The sequence below is a fragment of the Plenodomus lingam genome (assembly GCF_022343315.1).
Source record: "Plenodomus lingam strain CAN1 chromosome Unknown contig_17, whole genome shotgun sequence".
Classification (NCBI taxonomy): domain Eukaryota; kingdom Fungi; phylum Ascomycota; class Dothideomycetes; order Pleosporales; family Leptosphaeriaceae; genus Plenodomus; species Plenodomus lingam.
The window spans coordinates 326,250-344,105 of NW_027093934.1; the positions used below are offsets into that span (position 1 = coordinate 326,250).

Consider the following 17,856-nt stretch of genomic DNA (forward strand, 5'->3'; position numbering starts at 1 on the left):
TGCCCGCCGTTAGAGGGTTCATCGGATAAGAAGCTGGAATTTTTGCTGACTCGTGGTTGGTTTCCCTTGTGTCTAGTTGGACAGGCTATGGAACCGTCGGCTTGCATCCCCGTCAACGCCAAGTCCACTCTACCTAATCAAGATATCACTTTGATACACCTGATAGCATATGGTACTCCTTGGCGCACCGTTTCATAACGATTCAGGCGAAGGAACTTGCACGCTGTAGTTTCCCCACGTTTGCATGAGCATGCTCTCTCTCTCCCGAAAGTCCGCATCTGATCCTGGCACGACTTTTACCTATTATTCATAGCGATCCCGTGGTATCACATATTCCATCTTGGCCCGAGTTTTTAAGGTTTAAGTATGGCGGATCCTGTAGGACCCTGTCATTTTAGTTAAACTCTAAGTCAGAAAGACCTCTATTTGTCTAAGCAGACCGCCTATCGGTGTGATACTAATACAGGGACACGTACCCATTCAGACGTAGGTAAGCAACGGACGACTGGGTCGACATAGGTCTCTGACTTGCAATAAGTTACATGGCGTCCGCATAATCCGAGCGCACTAGTATGCCTTGGACTGACATCTATATTGGTCTGTATGGTCTGATCTCGAGAGACATGTTCTGACTTACAAACGTAGTAGGCTGGGCAAGCCTTGGTAGAATAATCGCACGTGTCTGTTGACTGAATCTGCAAGATTGCATCAGACATTGATCTGAGGCAAGTTCTCTCCGGCTGGTCCGCAGAAATATCTCCTGGTACGAATCATTAGTTCGTGTTGTCGGCCCCTATGGTAAATACCGAGAGTCATCCTTCTCGGCCGCGAAGTTGATATTCATGACCATAAGAATAAATGCACGTACAATCTCTTCTCAGCATCCTAGGTAGACTTTCATAAATTCATTCTATACACTCACATTTTTGGCACTTCAAGTATGGCTATTCAAAAGAGAGAACTTTGCGATAGAAATATTCCGATTGCCATAATTGGTAGTGGCTGTCGATTCCCTGGTGGTGCGAACACGCCTTCCAAACTTTGGGACCTACTTTATTCTCCAACAGACGTTTCTTCTCCCTTGCCGTCATCACGATTTAATGCGGCTGGATTCTACCACAAGGACGGTTCTTATCATGGTCATGCAAACGTCAAAGACTTCCGGGGATATTTCCTCTCCGAGCAGGGAGTAGAACGCCACTTTGATGCCGGTTTCTTCGGCATTAATCCTGCTGAAGCAAATGTGTTGGATCCACAAATGCGGCTGCTGCTCGAGGTCACCTATGAAGCTCTAGAAGTATCTGGAGAGACGATGGACCGCCTCCAGGGCTCAGACACGGGCTGTTATGTTGGACTGATGGCGGGAGAGTATGAGCAGGCCATGTTGAAGGATCCAGAAACACTTGGAACATACCACGTCACGGGTACTGCTCGCAGCTTGTTTTCTAATCGACTATCATATTTCTTTGATTGGCACGGTCCGTCTATGACTATTGATACTGCTTGCAGCTCTAGTCTCGTCGCTGTTCATCAGGCAGTACAACTGCTCCGATCCGGACAGTCACGCATCGCTATCGCAGCGGGAACCAATATGCTCATGGATCCAAGCCTGTATATCGGCGAAACTAAATTACAGTTATTGTCTCCTGATGGCCGGTCCCGCATGTGGGATGCTAGTGCCAATGGATACGCACGTGGTGAAGGAGTTTGTTCAATTGTTATGAAGCGACTAGATGATGCTCTGGCCGATGGAGATGAAATCGAGTGTGTTATTCGAGAAACTGGTGTCAACTCTGATGGACGGACTAAGGGAATTACAAGGTCAGTAAGATGAACGGGCATGGTCATTGCATTGTTCGTTCTCCAAAGCTGACGTTGGTTGGTTGTATTCCAGGCCCTCCCCCATCGCACAGGAAGATCTTATTCGCGACACATATCGTCGAGCTGGACTCGACCCTAGCCGCTCTTTTGACCGGCCGCAGTAGTAAGTTCTTCATACGGAATGCGCTGCTCGTGAACAGAATGTATCAACTAACATTCTTCCCCATCAGTTTCGAAGCACATGGGACCGGGACCGCAGCGGGAGATCCGATAGAAGCTGAAGCCATTCACTCTGCCTTCTTCGGGAACACCGGCACTGACAGGAAGAGTGATGAGACCGATCTTCTTTGGGTCGGCAGCATCAAGACAATTTGTGGCCACACCGAAGGAACTGCTGGTTTAGCGGGCATTCTCAAGGCCTCTCTGGCTCTCCAAAAGTCCATCGTGCCACCAAATCTGCTTTTCAAAACGCTCAATCCCCGTATCAAACGGTTTACGGATGCTTTGCGCGTCCCAACGACCTGTTCGCCGTGGCCAGCGACGGAGATTGCACAACCACGTCGCGCAAGTGTAAACAGGCAAGTGATCCTAACATAGAATTACAGTCAGCTACTAATATCAATACCACGACAGCTTTGGTTTCGGAGGTACCAACGCCCATGCAATACTCGAGAATGCTGAGAGCTATACACAAGCAAACGAAGACCCAAAACCGAAACCAGCGGATGTTTCTGCGCCAGTGTTTACACCTTTCATATTTTCAGCTGCGTCAGAGAAGTCGTTACGAAACTACATCAAGACATTCGCGACATACCTTGAAAAGAACATGGATTATATTCAGCCTCGCCATCTCGCCTACACCTTACACACTCGCAGAAGTCGGCTCCAGTACGCACTGTCGGTGGCAGCTCGTGATGGCGCTGAGCTTCTGAGTAAACTGCAGGATATGGTTCATGCTTCTGAGGTTGGCACGAAGCCGATAAGTATCCGTGCCAATTTTGACCGAAGTCAGACACAACAAAGACCCGTTGTGTTTGGCATATTCACCGGTCAGGGTGCTCAGTGGGCTGGCATGGGCTCGGAGTTGCTTTCTAAATCACCAGCAGCGACCGAAATATTGGAAAGGCTAGAAGGCCGCCTTTCTCGACTTCCGGCGCCAGATCGTCCTTCATGGTCACTTCGAGAAGAGATTCAGCGTGTCGAAGCCTCGCGTGTTGCTGAAGCTCAATTTTCTCAACCGATTTGCACAGCAATTCAAATCATTCTAGTCGAACTCCTGCGCTCTTCTAAGCTTGAGTTTAGCGCCGTTGTAGGCCATTCCTCTGGAGAGATTGCTGCTGCTTTTGCTGCTGGCCTTATATCTGCTGAGGATGCTATCTGCATTGCCTATTACCGTGGCCTACACAGTAAGCTAGCGGGTGGTAGCACCAAGGGCGCCATGATGGCCGTGGGAACATCTTTCGAAGAAGCGTCTGAGATTCTTGATTCGAAAAAGTTCAGGAAGAGGGTAACCATCGCTGCTGTTAACTCCTCATCAAGCGTCACGCTATCAGGGGACGAAGATGCGATCCAGGAACTCAAGGTTATCTTTGAGGATCAGGAAAAGTTAGCTCGCGTTCTCAAGGTGGAAAAGGCCTATCATTCCCATCACATGGTTTCGTGCGCAGAAGCTCATCGAGAGTCTCTCCGTGCGTTAGATGTTAAAGTTCTTCGGAAATCAGCTTCCAAGTGCCTTTGGATCTCGAGTTGTTATGGCCAGGAGGTCACTGCTGATATTTTGGACAAGTTAACAGCCGATTACTGGGTGGACAATCTGATAAACCCTGTGCTCTTCATGCAGGCCATCCAAAAGACCTGCAGCTTGCTTGGCCCTTGCCACCTTGCCGTTGAGATAGGACCTCATGCGGCACTCCGTGGTCCAGCGCTACAGACTATTCAGGAGGCAATTGGACAACAAGAGCCAGTACCATACACCGGACTTTTGAAAAGAGGTTCTGACAGTATTCTATCCATTTCAGACGGTCTCGGACATATCTGCTCTCACCTAGGCCGCTCTTCACTTGATTTACAGGCCTATGATCGGTTCGTGTCGGGGGATGCGCCTGCAAGACTTGACAAGACTCTGCCGCTCTATTCCTGGGATCACGAAACTGGCTACTGGCATGACTCAAGATATTCAAGGGCCTACCACTTCAGGTCCAGACCCCACGAGCTGCTCGGTTCTCTGGCTCCCGACTGTGTCGCTGAAGAGCTTAGATGGCGTCACATCCTCAGCCCAAAGGAGATACCATGGCTTAATGGACACCGTCTGCAAGGCCAAGCTGTCTTCCCAGCTGCAGGTTATGTAGTCCTAGCCATTGAAGCTTCCAGGGAAATGTTGAAGATGCTTCATGATTCGAAAGCAGCTGATTCGAAAGCAGTCTCACTCATCCAAGTCCACGATCTTGATATTAGCCAAGCTATGGCTTTTAATGGAGACGATGCCAAGGTCGAGGCTATATTCCGTCTGCATAACATTACCCACGACCATGATACCACGACTGCCCAATTCCAATACTCTGGCGCCCCTGCAGTAAATTCTGGATCGTCCCAAAGCTCGGGCGATATATCTCTGCGCACATTTGCTACGGGGTCTGTCTATATCGCAATGGGATCACCGTCTCCCAGCTCTCTCCCAGCAAGGGGTCCGCATCCTGAAAATGTTCTGTCAGTCAAGACGGATGATCTTTACGACTCATTTCAGCGACTAGGGTACGGATACACAGGCCCATTTCGCGCCCTAGATAAACTGGAGAGACGGCTTGGTGCAGTTCGAGGTTATGTCATGAGCCCCGATGACCCAGAATCTAGGCTGCTAATTCACCCGGCCATGCTGGATGCAGCAATTCAATCCGTTCTACTTGCACAAGCAGCTCCTTACGATGGAAGGCTGTGGTCTCTTCATGTCCCACGAACCATACAGCGCATCACCATCAATCCCTCCCTATGCAAGCCAGGAATGCTCCATGGCAAGTCGCTGAGAATAGATACATGCCAGCCGAATCAGTCTTCCGGACTTCGAGGAGATGTAGATATTTACCCCACATCCGAGGAACTCTCACATGCCATGATTCAAATGGAGGGTATTGAATGTGTACCGTTCGCTCCAGCAACGGCACAAGACGACAAGCAGATACTCGCTAATGTAGAATGGGGTCCAGCTTTCCCAGATGCTGCTAAGGCATCTTGCGATCTGAATCCAACGCCCGAGGAGACGGAACTGTCACAGCTACTGGACAGGATTTCTTTCTTTTACTTGCACCATCTACAGTGCTCAATTCCTCAGGACGATCCTTGCCGACGTGAAGGGCCTATCTCCAGAATTTTTGCATATGCTGAGCATATTGAGTATCTTGTCAGACGCGGCGACCGGCCCTTTTGGAAGCCCGATTGGTACAACGATACACAAGAGTCAATCGCTAAAGCATCAGAGCCTTACAGTGACAACATCGACCTCAAGATGCTCAGAAGGGTTGGTGAAAACATCATTGACATCGCGAAAGGCAAAGTGACCGCAAGTGAGATCACCAGGAAAGACCAACTCATGATGGAGACCTACACCAAGGCCTTGGGGCTACAAGAAGTGACGTCGTATATCGGGAGAGTGACGAGTCAGATCATTCACAAGTACCCGCACTTACATGTACTCGAAGTCGGCGGTGGAAGCGGCAGTGCAACAAAATCCATCTTTGGCATGGTCGACAGCTTCTCCTCATATACGTTCACTGACCTTTCATCGGCGTTTCTCACCACAGCGCGGCGTGTCTTTGAAAGCAAATCATCGAAGATAAATTACAAAATTCTTGATGTCGGGAGTGACCCAATTAACCAGGGATTTTCACTGCATGCCTACGACCTTATTGTTGCTTCCATGGTGCTGCACGCCACCCCTTCCATTCGACAGTCACTCCAGAATTTGAGACGGCTCCTGAAGCCCGGGGGCTACCTCATAATTCAAGAAGGGTTTTCCAACGACGTCACGCGAATTGGGGCTATTTTTGGCGCCTTCCCTGACTGGTGGGTGGGTGTGAATGAGGGACGAGTGCTAGGGCCATTTTTGTCGTTGAGTGAATGGGATGAGCTCTTACGTGCGACTGGATTTTCTGGATGCGATACCAGCTCACCCGCCACTTATCCTCTTTCCCATCCAACGGCAGTGTTTGTGTCACAGGCTGTCGACGATGTTGTGAACTACATCCGAGATCCACTATCTGTCTGGTCCCCACCATTGTCAAAATCGCTGTCCGGCACTGAGCCTGGAGGTTACCATGACCTAGTACTTATCGGTGGAAAAACTTCTGACACTCATCAGTTGCTTGAGCAGTTATATCCGATTCTCCAAAAACACTTCAACAGTGTTGTACAGGTCGATTCTTTTGCTGACCTGGTAGGCCACGGCCTGGAAATTTCGGTCAAGTCGACTATCCTGAGCCTTTCTGAGCTTGATAAGCCCTTGTTTCAGAATCTCAACAACACTGATTTTGAAGCACTCAAGAAGGTTTTGCAGAGCCTCGGCTCAATTTTCTGGGTAACTCAGGGATGTCGGGCTAAAAACCCTTTTGCTAATAGTAGGTCATATGCTGGAACTCCCCATTTACTTTATTCAATATTCTAACTTGCCTACAGTAATGGTTGGAACAATGCGTGGGGTCGTTTGCGAGGTCCCTACACTGACGTCCCAGTTTCTGGACTTGGAGGACGCTCACACGTTGAACGCTCGCTTCATTGCAAAGTCCTTTCTTCGCTTCAAAGCTCAAGCAGACTTGGCAGGTCAACATGATGGAGGTCAATTCAACATGCTCAATATTCCGGAGCGTGAGATTGTTCTTGACGCTCATGGTCAGATGCTGATTCCGCGCCTTAAGCCTAATAGCGACATGAATGATCGCTCTAACTCCTCACGCCGCGCCATCTATAAGAGAGTCGATATCGGAAAGAGTGATAGAATCGTCAGGCTAACCCGCGACGACGTCAATGAGGAGTACTGTCTCGAAGAAGAACAGGCGTACGATACTGAGTCGAGCACAATGTCTGCAACCACAAAACACACACAGGTCACACTCTCGCATTCGCTCGCCTCCGCTGTTTCAGTCAAAAAAGATTTTGGATACAGTCACATCAGCCTCGGTCGAGAAAATGGCACTGGGGACCTTCAACTTGTGCTATCGTCTAAGCTTTCCCAGATCGTTCCCCCTCTGGAAAGCCGAAAAATCATGCAAGACATCCCCAAAGACTCCAAGGCATCATTCCTACGTCTCGTCGTATTAAGTCTCGCCGTAATCGAGACCTTGCGCAACCTGACTCCAGGCAATCATCTCATCGCCTACGAACCCGAAACCATCGTTGAGGCTTTACTACTTGAAGAGGCCAAGAAGCGACACATAGATGTGACAGTTATGGGAAACAAGCCTCAATGCAACTTTATTCGAGGGAGAAAGTATGTTCACATCAACCCGAGGGCCCCTGATCGGAGCTTAGAAACTCTTCTGCCTAAACACAACTTGGTCTTTCTCAATTGTGAGGCACAGAAACATTCTGCCAACACAGTGGCCCGTATCATTTCATTGCGTTCAAATTGGTACAAGGTCGCTTCTCTAACCGAGTACTTCGCGACACAACCATCAGTTCCTGATAATGCTCGTGACGAGGATTTGCAGGACCGCTTGGCTACAGCAGTCGTTTACGCTGAGCAATACATTTCCTGTACAAGCAAATCCGACCCCAAGATGTATATAGACGTTCGTCGTCTGTCAGTTGATAGACTCGCTGAGTTGACGGGGAAGGGACTTGATGAAGCAGAACGGACCGTGGTCGAATGGGACGGAATCACGGAGGCTCCAGTGAAAATCCGCCAAATCGATAGCGGTAACCTCTTCTCAAATACCAGGACCTATTGGCTCGCTGGACTCGGAGGAGGCCTGGGATTATCCTTATGTGAATGGATGATAGGACGAGGCGCCAAGTATATTGTCATTACCAGCCGCAGGCCCAATGTTACTGCTTCTTGGGTGGAGAAGATGGCCACACTCGGGGGACTCGTCAAAATACTTCCATGGTAAGTTCTACCCATCTCTTTTATGATCTTGTACAGTTTGACGTTCGTGGTTAACATGGATTTGCAGCGACCTCACAAACCGAGAGCAGACTGAGGCTGTGTGTCACTACATCCACTCGAATCTACCGCCATTAGGAGGCGTCGCACAAGGGGCAAGTAAGTAACATATTTCTTACATACAGTCCCATTCTAGAGAAAGTTGAGTTGTAACTAACCACTGCGTCTTCCCTATCTAGTGGTGCTACAAGACATAGGCTTCCGCGACATGACCTACGATACCATGCAAAAGGTTTTGAGACCCAAGGTACAAGGCAGCATTAACCTTGACGCGCTACTTGGAGATACAGCGCTTGATTTCTTCGTATTCTTCTCTTCTGCTACTGCCATCATCGGCAATGTCGGACAGTCGAACTATTCAGCCGCAAATATGTTCATGACGAGTCTCGCGAGACAAAGACGACAACGCGGCCTCGCTGCCTCAGTTATGCACATTGGGCCCATACTGGGTGTCGGGTACGTTTCCCAGAAAGGTGAAGAAGTTAGGGATATTTTTGCTCGACAAGGGGAGTACACGTTCATGTCCGAGCAAGACTTCCATCAACTTTTTGCCGAAGCTGTGATGGCGGGACGACCCGGATCGAAATTACCTCTTGAGATCACAATGGGGATTTCGAAAGTGAACACAAATCCAGCTAAAACTTTGGCATGGTACTCTGACCCAATGGCGGCACATATGATTGGCAGTGCCACAGCCGAAACGGCCTCCAAGACGTCTGAATCACGAGCCTCTGTCAAGGCTTTGCTGGCAAAAGCTAAATCTCGGGGGGAAGCGACCGAAGTGCTGAAGAATGTTTTCTTGCCGGTAATCGGCTCACTTTTCCAAATGGACACGGCCGCAATCCAGAGTCCAGATTCCCATTTCCTGGACACGCGTCTAGACGAGTTCGGCCTTGACTCTCTCCTTGCCGTGGAAATCCGTACATGGTGGCTGAAAACGTTGCAAGTAAACATGCCAGTTATGAGGATTCTTAGTGGTATCACAGTCCGCGAACTCATAGTTTCCGGGGTGGATGACTTGCCCTCGGAACTTATACCAAATATGCGAGGCTCGATTGCGGAGAATGGGAACCACTCATCTACCATTACAGCGGTGAAACTCAATGGAGGTCCTACTGTTAACGGGACCGCGCACCTCTCCAATGGAAGTTAGGGCTCCGATGACACAGTTGCCACCATCGTTGCTGATCACTCCAAGTAATCAGTATTCGCAAGTCTCGAAGAAGAGAGAAACGCTATCCCTACGGCTGACAGCTCTAAAGGTCATTATAGCCAGCCTCATGTGGTCTGCAGTTCTACGCAAATGTCTCTTTTTCTGATCTGTTCTGACTTCTCAAGACAATGAGACTGAGATACACACTGCTTCCTTCCGCATCACAGGCAAACTCTCTACTCTGAATATAGAATGCATAATTTTCATTATGGACAACGTCACGAAGTGCTGTACATCTGTCTCCAAGGCGCAACAGCATCTGACAGGCAGCATAAGAAATGGTTCGAGAAGGGCAGGAACTCGAACATGGGCGCATCTTTAGCAAATCAGAAATCGATATTGTGATCCAGGAGATACATACACGTACATTCAACATGGACAATGGAAAAACTATGCGAATATCAAGACATTGCCCAGATGCTGCTTAGAAACCACAGACTCACCCGTGCGGTGCGCTTGTTGCCCAATTTGCGCGGCGTGTTGAACCAGGTTGCCGCCAGGGTGTGTGGGAGGAAATCATGCATTACTTCCGTGACGACGGAGACAACGGGTGCGACCCAATTACTTCTGCTGCACAGGTGTTTGCACCAAATATACCTGAGTTGACTCACTTCAAATCCATCTACATCCTTTAAGCACAATAGACAGAAACTTTTCGACTCTCTCACTGCTGCTCAAAAGCAAAAGCAACTAAAAGCATGATGTACACAGCACCAGCGACAAGCAATCATCCTCCAACTATCTAGACAGCGAGCCATTTGAGTCACCAGAGGAGCGGCTCTTATGATTCAACTATAGTTAGTGCAAGATGAGAAGAATTGTCATACGTACCGCACATGCTATGATCACAGACCTATGCGTGTGCAAACACAACTCAACCCGATTCGATAGCGTGAGAAGCTATAGTAGCTTAGCTTGCCATAAGATTGAAAAGGGCCGTCTCGAGACTTGTGCTGGGGAATTGGAGATGTAGGTAACCCTCCTACTGTACGCATATAGCCGCTCTGAGAGGGGTGGCCTAAATGCGGCGTCCATCTCGTGCTGCGTTGCACTACGCTTCGCCGCACCATGTAGGTAAACTGCGATTCCAGATTTAGAACATTGGCATAAACACGACTACGCTATGCCATCACTCCACAATAAATCCCTCTCAGCCTTGATATCATCCCATAGCTAGACTTCGGTGTTTTCGGACCTAGGATGGAATGCTCGGGGTTGGGTTGTGATATGCGAGTACTATAGAATCACAGAGAAGTGACGACGACGCTTTTTGCTCCTGTCATCTCATCTCACAATTCGCTTAGTACGAGTACCTACGGTAGGACAACCCATGCTAATGTTGCAGCACGGAGGCACAAACAAACGCCCACGTGGATCAGCCTTGTAAGCTTGTATGTAAGCACAGCGAGTACGGTACGGTGACTCGGTATTCGGAAGCGAGAAAAAAAGAGCTAGTCATAACGTTAGTATCGGATTGTGATTTTTGGGCGTTCGAGGGAATGTATGCGAATCGGCTTATGTCTCGTGATTGGCTTGTTCATGTGAGATGAGAGCATGACTAGTGATGGAGTTGACGTTCTTTGTACGCCCATGTTTCATGGCATCTGGCATGATGTGCTCCGTGATGATGTCATCTCATAGTGCTGATGTTGTAAATTGGGAGGGAATATTGTTCTAGGCGTGATAGGGCTATCTAGGGCTAGTAAAAATGTATCGACGCGCAATGCTATGCAAGAAATGAAAACGACGGAGTGAGTGTATAGGTAATGCCGGTATAGGTAGATGTGAACGAAATGTCCTGTTCTATGTGATATCCCATGGGCAAAAACGCTCATTGTTGGTAATGATGTCGCCAGTGTCCGCATGCCCTCGGGGTTGGACTGGATAATCCCCGAGAGCCAGTAAGTCGTCCAGAGTAACATGACCTTGGGCACCCGCAACCTCAGCCTTGTCTGCGGAATTCGAAGTCCGCGCCAACTCCGGCTCCTCCGCTGACCCAATATCTGGATTCTGATCCTGTACCTCGGTGAGGAATCCAACACTTCCACGTGCGACCCCTGCGATTCTACTCGCTCCCCTACTTCGCCCACCGCCCCTACCACCTCGCCTTGAAGGTTTAGTGACCCGGCCAGACCTGCCAAGTCTACTTGTCCCGCGTACATGCTCACCTCCACCAACCTGGCCACTACTCGAGCCCCTGCGCCCATATCAGCCCTCCTCTTCCTCGTCCCTGATCATACTCACTGACTCACGCCACCCTCCGGCCACCCCAATGGGAATGCAGATCGTTCTCCAGGCCGCCTCTTGGGAATGTCCATGTGATGGAAGTTGCGAAGATGCTCGACTAGGTGATCCCTTCGCGTGAAGCCTTTGTCACCAACACGATTGCATCTTGGAACAGTGCACGGGTAATCTGGAGTTCCAACGCCATGCACGGTCGATTGATGGCGCTGTAGGTCGGCGAGACGGGTAAAGTTTGCGGAGGAGGTGCACGAGGGAATATCACAGGTCCAAGTTCTGTTGCACGGTTAATCATATGTTCGACTCATAGAAAAATCGGTGTCAAAGAATTGCGCTGATTTCTAACATACCGTGTACGGCTATTGCTCCTGCGCATTGTATTAGCTTGCGGGCCTACAGTGTCTGCGTGGAATGGGCTACCTGGTAGGACCCTGAGGTGTATTCAGCTCGTTGCTGTCTGCCTGAACTTGCCAGCGAGCATCATATCCAGATCCAGTTAATGGCTGTTGGAAAGTGGGCTGCGCGACCACAGGAGCTTGAACATAGTAATCAGGGATGATATGATATGGTTGTGGAGGATAGCATTGATACTGTGCATAGTATTGATTGACTTGGGTTTGCGTGTACTGCGGTACACCGGCTTGATACGCAGGCGCGTAGTTGTACCCGGTCTGATCAGACTGTGAGTACTATCGCGTCTTGTTAGTGGGTACCATCAATAATATAGCGACGTCGATTACACACCCCATATCCGGACATGACGGGCGAGGAAGGTTCCTGTTTCGGGCGTATAGCTTCTTCTTTACGGCTTGTGCCTGACTTCAGAGACGGGCGATAGTAGGGCGTTGCGGGCGGGACGACGCGTAGTTTACCAGGTTTCCTGGTAGTACCAAATGATCGATGAACAAGATCAGTCCCCTCGAGGTAGCTTGGGAAGTCTGTCAGTGCCAGAGAAAATGCCAGTTTATGATATATTTCTTTGGAACATGCAGTCCACCCCTACAAGGGATTTAGGACAACGTTTTTTCCAGACCTTGGCTCACTGCCACCCCAACGTCTCAGTCTTATGAAAGCGCGACGTACACATATTTTGGCGGGTAAGAAACATCAGGGCGCCCGACTGGAGAATGCCAATCATGGATATCCAACATGATAGACAAGAATAGGACGAGATCGAAAGTGGATCACGGATTCGCACCACGAGGAGATGTCTCTGCCGTAATAGCGGTCGGTGATGATGGCTACGCCAGCAAACAAATGAATCTGAGATAATAGGAGATCCGTTGGCTCGTAGAAAGAGGCTATGTCGGACCCAGTCAAGCGGTACTCTACACATATATGGGCATAGGGCTGACTTTTAGCGTCAACTGCAAGACGTGACCGCGGCTTTGCTTGACAGGGGCCCATTCTGGGTTGATCTAATGCTGTGGGACACGGCGGTGACGATGACCTACCCGGAAGGGAGAGGATTTGTAAGGTACGCCTGTTAGCTTTTTGTTCCATGCCTGGCTCCTCCCGTGTCATGCGAGCGAGGAACTAGCGCAACCCGTTCCTGGCTCATCGCGTAAGTTTTGATACTTGGCAAAACGCAGAACGCGTACTCCACTGCTCTGGGAGAGAGTGCAAGATAGATCGTCTCTTCCAATGTGGCCGGCTATAGGAACCGATGGGGACTCCAGGAAAGGCGAAGTCTATGATTGGAGCAGTGTACAATGACTCGCGTCCCTGCTCTTGGGTCGGCACATATGGAGCCAGGTACAAGAAGTACGGAAGGCACCGAAGGTTAGGCACCAAGACAAGACGAATGTCATGAGCCAAATAGTCCATGCACGTCTCGGACCCCGTCCTCAGCCATGATTTTCCCGTGGCGCGGGGACTGAAAGAAGGCCTAAATGCAGAGTTGAATCTTTTGTTGTTGTAGAGCAACGACCTGCATACCCGAATCGGTTGGTAAGGCCTTGAAGAGTGACCCTGGTCGTCTGCAAGTTGGCCATGATCGACTGCTTCTGCCAACCTACGCTCATCTGCAAGCCGAAGGATTAGCCATACTTTCTCACCGACCTCACAAAAGGCAACAAAGTTGTTTGATGCTGTGACCGCTCACTCACTGCCATGCACAATTCGGGCACTGGACGGAGCCGTTCGTAGTCTCGACGTTGTTGCGGAAGGAATCGAGGGCCAGGGAACGTTCGCTAGGCCAGCCACTTGGATTTTTGCCAAGACTAGGTCCGGCCACCTGATTGGGGGCGGAAGTTGCGCGGCCTCAAGCCACATGTTGTCAGATTACGCCCCAGCGCTCCAACGACCGCGATGCTTGGATGACTCAAGTGAACTGGCGGAGAGAATGCTTTGCATAGATGAGCGGTAATATTTGCGACCCTTGCAAGATCTTGCTCACCGTATCTTACCCTCATGTACATTATCTTGGGCCTACTCTTATCAAGATTAGCACAGGACTGAGAGGAGCGCTTTATTTCCGAAGAAGCACAAGATCTGCCCTATGAAGGGACTCATTCAAGCACTACCTAATAACTGTTACAGAACGCGACCAGGATCATCTCAGACCAGACTGAGACACGGTACTTATAACTCATCTTCCAGAAACTTGTAAGCAAAGCGGAAGTCTGCTTTCCTTCGGTTCATCCTACGCTTTCGTTAGCAGAATCATCAAAGGTGTATCGACAATAGGCAGCACGATAGCAAGACATCAAGGTTCTACCATGTATATGGCGGGGACAGGAGATTGGAGTACGTACCATGTGCTCTCGTAGTCGAAGAACCTGTAAGTGCCCTGTTCATAGTCTTCGGTGATTGCCTTGGGTTCTTCATGCCGTTGGAACCAAGTTTGGTACTGTTTGTGAAATCTCCAACTTTGCGATTTCAGTGCTTTCGCGGCTAGGTATTGTTGATATGTACCTTGGCGGTAATAGAACGCGTAGAAGAGGGCGTCCGTCTCTATTCTGGAGTACAGCCGAGGGTCGTCGAATATCGGCAGTGGCTCCTGAGGATAATGCGAAGGGGTAAACGGATATGGATTCTGTGGGCGGTAGTGACGCGGCGCATCCGTGTCCGCGGAGTCTGGCGCTGTAGTCATGGATTGGGCTAGCATGCGCTCGTCCGGAGGTTTCGTTGCAGAGGCATGGATTTCATTCTTCGTAGCCTCGAAAGAATCTAGGAGATCCTGCAGGCTCGACGGTAAATGGTAAACGGACTCCTCCTCTTCATCATCGGCATGAGACTCGCCATTAGTTAGCGGCGGTGTGGCAGCTTGCGATTCTTCTTCCTCTACGGGTTCGGGCGCCGGAGTCCTTCTGCTCGCTTTACTGGCATCTTCAAGTTCGGCGGTACGTGACTGCGACTGTTCCGCTGGGGCCGGCACACTGGCTGATGGGGCAGGGGACCTTGAAGTCTGTACAGGTTCTGTTGATGCTTGCGTACGTGCGACGGGTTGTGAGTGTGTTGTTGCGGGCGAGTTGGTTGCACTTGGACGTGCGCCAGCTGGTGTCAATCCAGATTGCGCCCCAGGTGGCGGTGGCAGAGGCGCGATGCCCACTCCATTCTTATCACTTGCAGCGGCAGCGGCAGCGGCCGAGGCATATTTCAGTGGCTCTCCGGGTGTTCGAGTCGGTATGGGCGCGGGCTTCATGGAACTTGACGTTGAGTTCGAGGTACCAGGTAATGGGGTGTGTAGGGTGGCCAAGGCTGGCAGTGGCGATTTCATCTGCGTCGATGACCGCCGTGCCCCTGATTGTATTGCTTCCGTTGCCTTGGGCTTTGGCATTGGCGGTCTACCCTCGGCCTCTGGGGTGTCATCTGCGACCGACTGCGCATCTTGTGACGAGACATGATCCAAATCGTTGCCCAGCCCGAAAATTGCCTCCTCTTCTTGAAGGTTAAAATCGTCGTATATTGTGTCGTCATCCATGAAATCCGCATCTTGATTGTTCTCGACGTAGTACTTGATGCTCTCCTCAATCTCCTTGACCTGCTCCGTTTCGACGTTGCCATTCTCCAGCGCTCTTTGTAGCAAGTCCAGTTTTCCCTGGTGCCACTTATGTCGCTCTGTCGCCTCTTCCAGCGCTGCTATCCGCTCCGCCTTGGCATTGTCCGCCTTCTTGCCCTTTTTCATATTGGCCTGTATCGTCTCCGTCTCGGCTTCAATCATCTCTATTTGCCGCTCGAGCTCTTCGTTCATTGAGACGAGGAAATCGACCAATTCCATTTTCTCTCTGTCCTTGGGATCGATTTTGGATGCCAGTTGCAGGCCTTCCTTTGAGTATGCTTTCGTCTTCATCTCCTTCTCCACGGCCTTGAAGCGCTCCATTTGCTGCCAAGCGTCAGTGTACGTCTCATGTCAGCAGCGCAGTCAGCATACGGTCTCGATCAGTTTCCGGTGGTCCAGCAATGGCTTCTTGTCCTTAATCTCGCCCATGGCCGCCCACGTCTTGATCTGATCTCGCGACCGCTGCAGCTTCTTGATCTCCTTCTTCAGCTGATCCTCCAATTTCTCCTTCTGCGACGGGTTCCCCGTCTGCATAATCTTCTCATATATGCTTTCGAAGGTTGCGACGCCTTCTGCCACCTTCTTGAAGCATTTGTCAATTTCCTGCTGGAGCTTGCGGGCTGCCATGATGTCTGTGTGGCCTCGTTGTAGCGAGGGCCTTTGGGCGTGGTCGAGGAGCGGGCTGTCCGATTCTTTCGCGCAAAGTGAGGCGGCTCGCTGTTGGAGTCGTGCGTCTGTGTTTGCCTCTGTCGCAATCGATGTATGTGATTGTTTGCCGTGCTTTTGGCAAGAAGGAGGTCTCAGCCTATCGCAAGAGCGAGCGCGCTTCCGGTTAGGCTGCCAAGACATCGCAGATCCACTGCCTAGCGCCGGAAGTGCTGCAGCCAGCTCCCCGCAACGCGTCAAAGATGGAAAGCACGTGTTTCACAATCATGTCCTCGATTCGGGCCTGTTTCGACTATTTTGAGTTGGAACTTTGGGAGAATGGCGAAAGAGTTCTGCGAGAGCCGTGAAGCAGACATGCGTTACCTGCGTTGAACCAGATTCTGTTCAACCTCATGTGCTGGCTCGTTCTGGAAGGACCTGCCGGTACCTATGTTACTAACGGTTGCACTTTTCCTGACCAGCATCCTCTCGCTCGGCTACCCCGCCAACACCAACATGAGAAGTGCGTTGCCCTGAGTACCCAGCTCCCGTGTAACCACACAGGACTAACACAAATCACAGCGGTGCTACAGAGAGTCAAGTCAGCCTCAGTCACGGTCGATGGCAAGCTCGTCTCTTCCATTGGCAAGGGAATCCTGGTGCTTGCTGCCATCTCCAGAGATGACACCGAGAAAGATATTGAATCCATGGCCAGCAAGATCTTCAAGGCAAAGCTCTGGGACGATGAATCCACGGAGCCGCATGGTAGGTGGAAACACAACATCAAAGATATCAATGGCGAGATTCTCTGTGGTATGTAGCTACTACCATATACTACACACACAGCTGAGCATGGGCAGTCTCACAGTTTACACTCCATGCCTCTCTGAAGAAAGGGAACAAGCCAGACTTTCATCAGAGCGCAAGTGGGGAGAAAGCCAAAACACTTTACCAATCCTTTTACAAGAAAATGGGGGATCTGTATGAAACAGAAAAGATCAAAGATGGTGTCTTCGCTGCCATGATGGATGTTGCTCTAGTCAACGATGGGCCGGTAAGTATGTCCAAGACTTGGTTGACGGACTGGTACGGTCTCGTCATCATGTCCCACCCGTTACGAACAGCGCTGGGCCCGGTACTGACCCAAATGGATAGGTCACCATTCAGATGGACACTAATCCGCCCAAGATCGAAGATCCAGCAGCGCTTGGCACCACCGCCTCGTTATCATAAATCTCTACTCAAGGGAGTCGAGTGCAGTGCCTCAACAGCAGCATTCCACATGCTGTTACGAGATTCTGTCCGTGTCAACAAGCCTAAAATCAGCTCAATCAGACCAGCACCACGACTAGATCGGCGTTTTGCTGCTATATTGAAATTCAGTGAACAGCCATTTAGAGCAATCAAACTAGACGTCTTCTCATGCGCCCAAAGATCTATCGGCTATCAAGCAAACCGCGATTGTGTATGATGTCAGCATTTCTTGACAACATTGACTATCAGACAAGATACGCACGCATATTACCAAAGTGTATCTTTTCATAATTTGGCCATGCTCTCGCCCAGCTACAGGCTGCGTATCCTCTGAGCTGTGTTATGCAAATCCAGTAATTCTATAGCCTGGTTTACAAAACACTCACCGTTCACTCATCCAACACATCAGACATGCAGCTTCGCATGACTTTGTTTTATCCTTGACCGGTACGACGTCTATTCTATATTCCACAACTATATACAACTCTCGGTGTGAGCAAATGATCTGAGCAACCTCGCGCACCCTGG

The 17,856-nt window shown here is 50.1% G+C and overlaps 6 protein-coding genes across 6 annotated transcripts; 3 read left to right on the top strand and 3 right to left on the bottom strand.

Moving 5' to 3' along the window:
- Nucleotides 1–940: 940 nt before the first annotated feature.
- Nucleotides 941–7,919, top strand: IAQ61_003117 (uncharacterized protein; the record flags this gene model as incomplete). Its single annotated transcript, XM_066095837.1, has 4 exons — nt 941–1,825; nt 1,918–2,312; nt 2,455–6,388; nt 6,522–7,919. 4 exons carry the CDS (start codon nt 941–943, stop codon nt 7,917–7,919), a joined length of 6,612 nt encoding a protein of 2,203 aa, XP_065954082.1.
- Nucleotides 7,920–8,180: 261 nt separating this feature from the next.
- Nucleotides 8,181–9,125, top strand: IAQ61_003118 (uncharacterized protein; the record flags this gene model as incomplete). The annotated part of the gene is made up of 1 exon (XM_066095838.1): nt 8,181–9,125. The coding sequence occupies one exon, from the start codon at nt 8,181–8,183 to the stop codon at nt 9,123–9,125; it is 945 nt and encodes a 314-aa protein (XP_065954083.1).
- A 1,863-nt stretch (nt 9,126–10,988) lies between these two features.
- On the bottom strand, nt 10,989–12,577 carry IAQ61_003119 (uncharacterized protein; the record flags this gene model as incomplete). The annotated part of the gene is made up of 6 exons (XM_066095839.1): nt 10,989–11,382; nt 11,430–11,702; nt 11,777–11,794; nt 11,847–12,115; nt 12,171–12,354; nt 12,510–12,577. 6 exons carry the CDS (start codon nt 12,575–12,577, stop codon nt 10,989–10,991), a joined length of 1,206 nt encoding a protein of 401 aa, XP_065954084.1.
- Nucleotides 12,578–12,946: 369 nt separating this feature from the next.
- IAQ61_003120 (uncharacterized protein) lies at nt 12,947–13,540 on the bottom strand (the record flags this gene model as incomplete). Its single annotated transcript, XM_066095840.1, has 4 exons — nt 12,947–12,978; nt 13,028–13,314; nt 13,365–13,450; nt 13,535–13,540. 4 exons carry the CDS (start codon nt 13,538–13,540, stop codon nt 12,947–12,949), a joined length of 411 nt encoding a protein of 136 aa, XP_065954085.1.
- Nucleotides 13,541–14,133: 593 nt separating this feature from the next.
- On the bottom strand, nt 14,134–16,234 carry IAQ61_003121 (uncharacterized protein; the record flags this gene model as incomplete). Its single annotated transcript, XM_066095841.1, has 2 exons — nt 15,802–16,234; nt 14,134–15,750 (listed from the first exon to the last, which is right to left on the bottom strand). Exons 1-2 carry the CDS (start codon nt 16,054–16,056, stop codon nt 14,134–14,136), a joined length of 1,872 nt encoding a protein of 623 aa, XP_065954086.1. The 5' UTR covers nt 16,057–16,234.
- IAQ61_003122 (uncharacterized protein) lies at nt 16,235–17,846 on the top strand. The gene is made up of 4 exons (XM_003844729.2): nt 16,235–16,597; nt 16,657–16,887; nt 16,935–17,128; nt 17,230–17,846. Exons 1-4 carry the CDS (start codon nt 16,525–16,527, stop codon nt 17,305–17,307), a joined length of 576 nt encoding a protein of 191 aa, XP_003844777.2. The 5' UTR covers nt 16,235–16,524; the 3' UTR covers nt 17,308–17,846.
- The last annotated feature ends 10 nt before the right edge of the window (nt 17,847–17,856 follow it).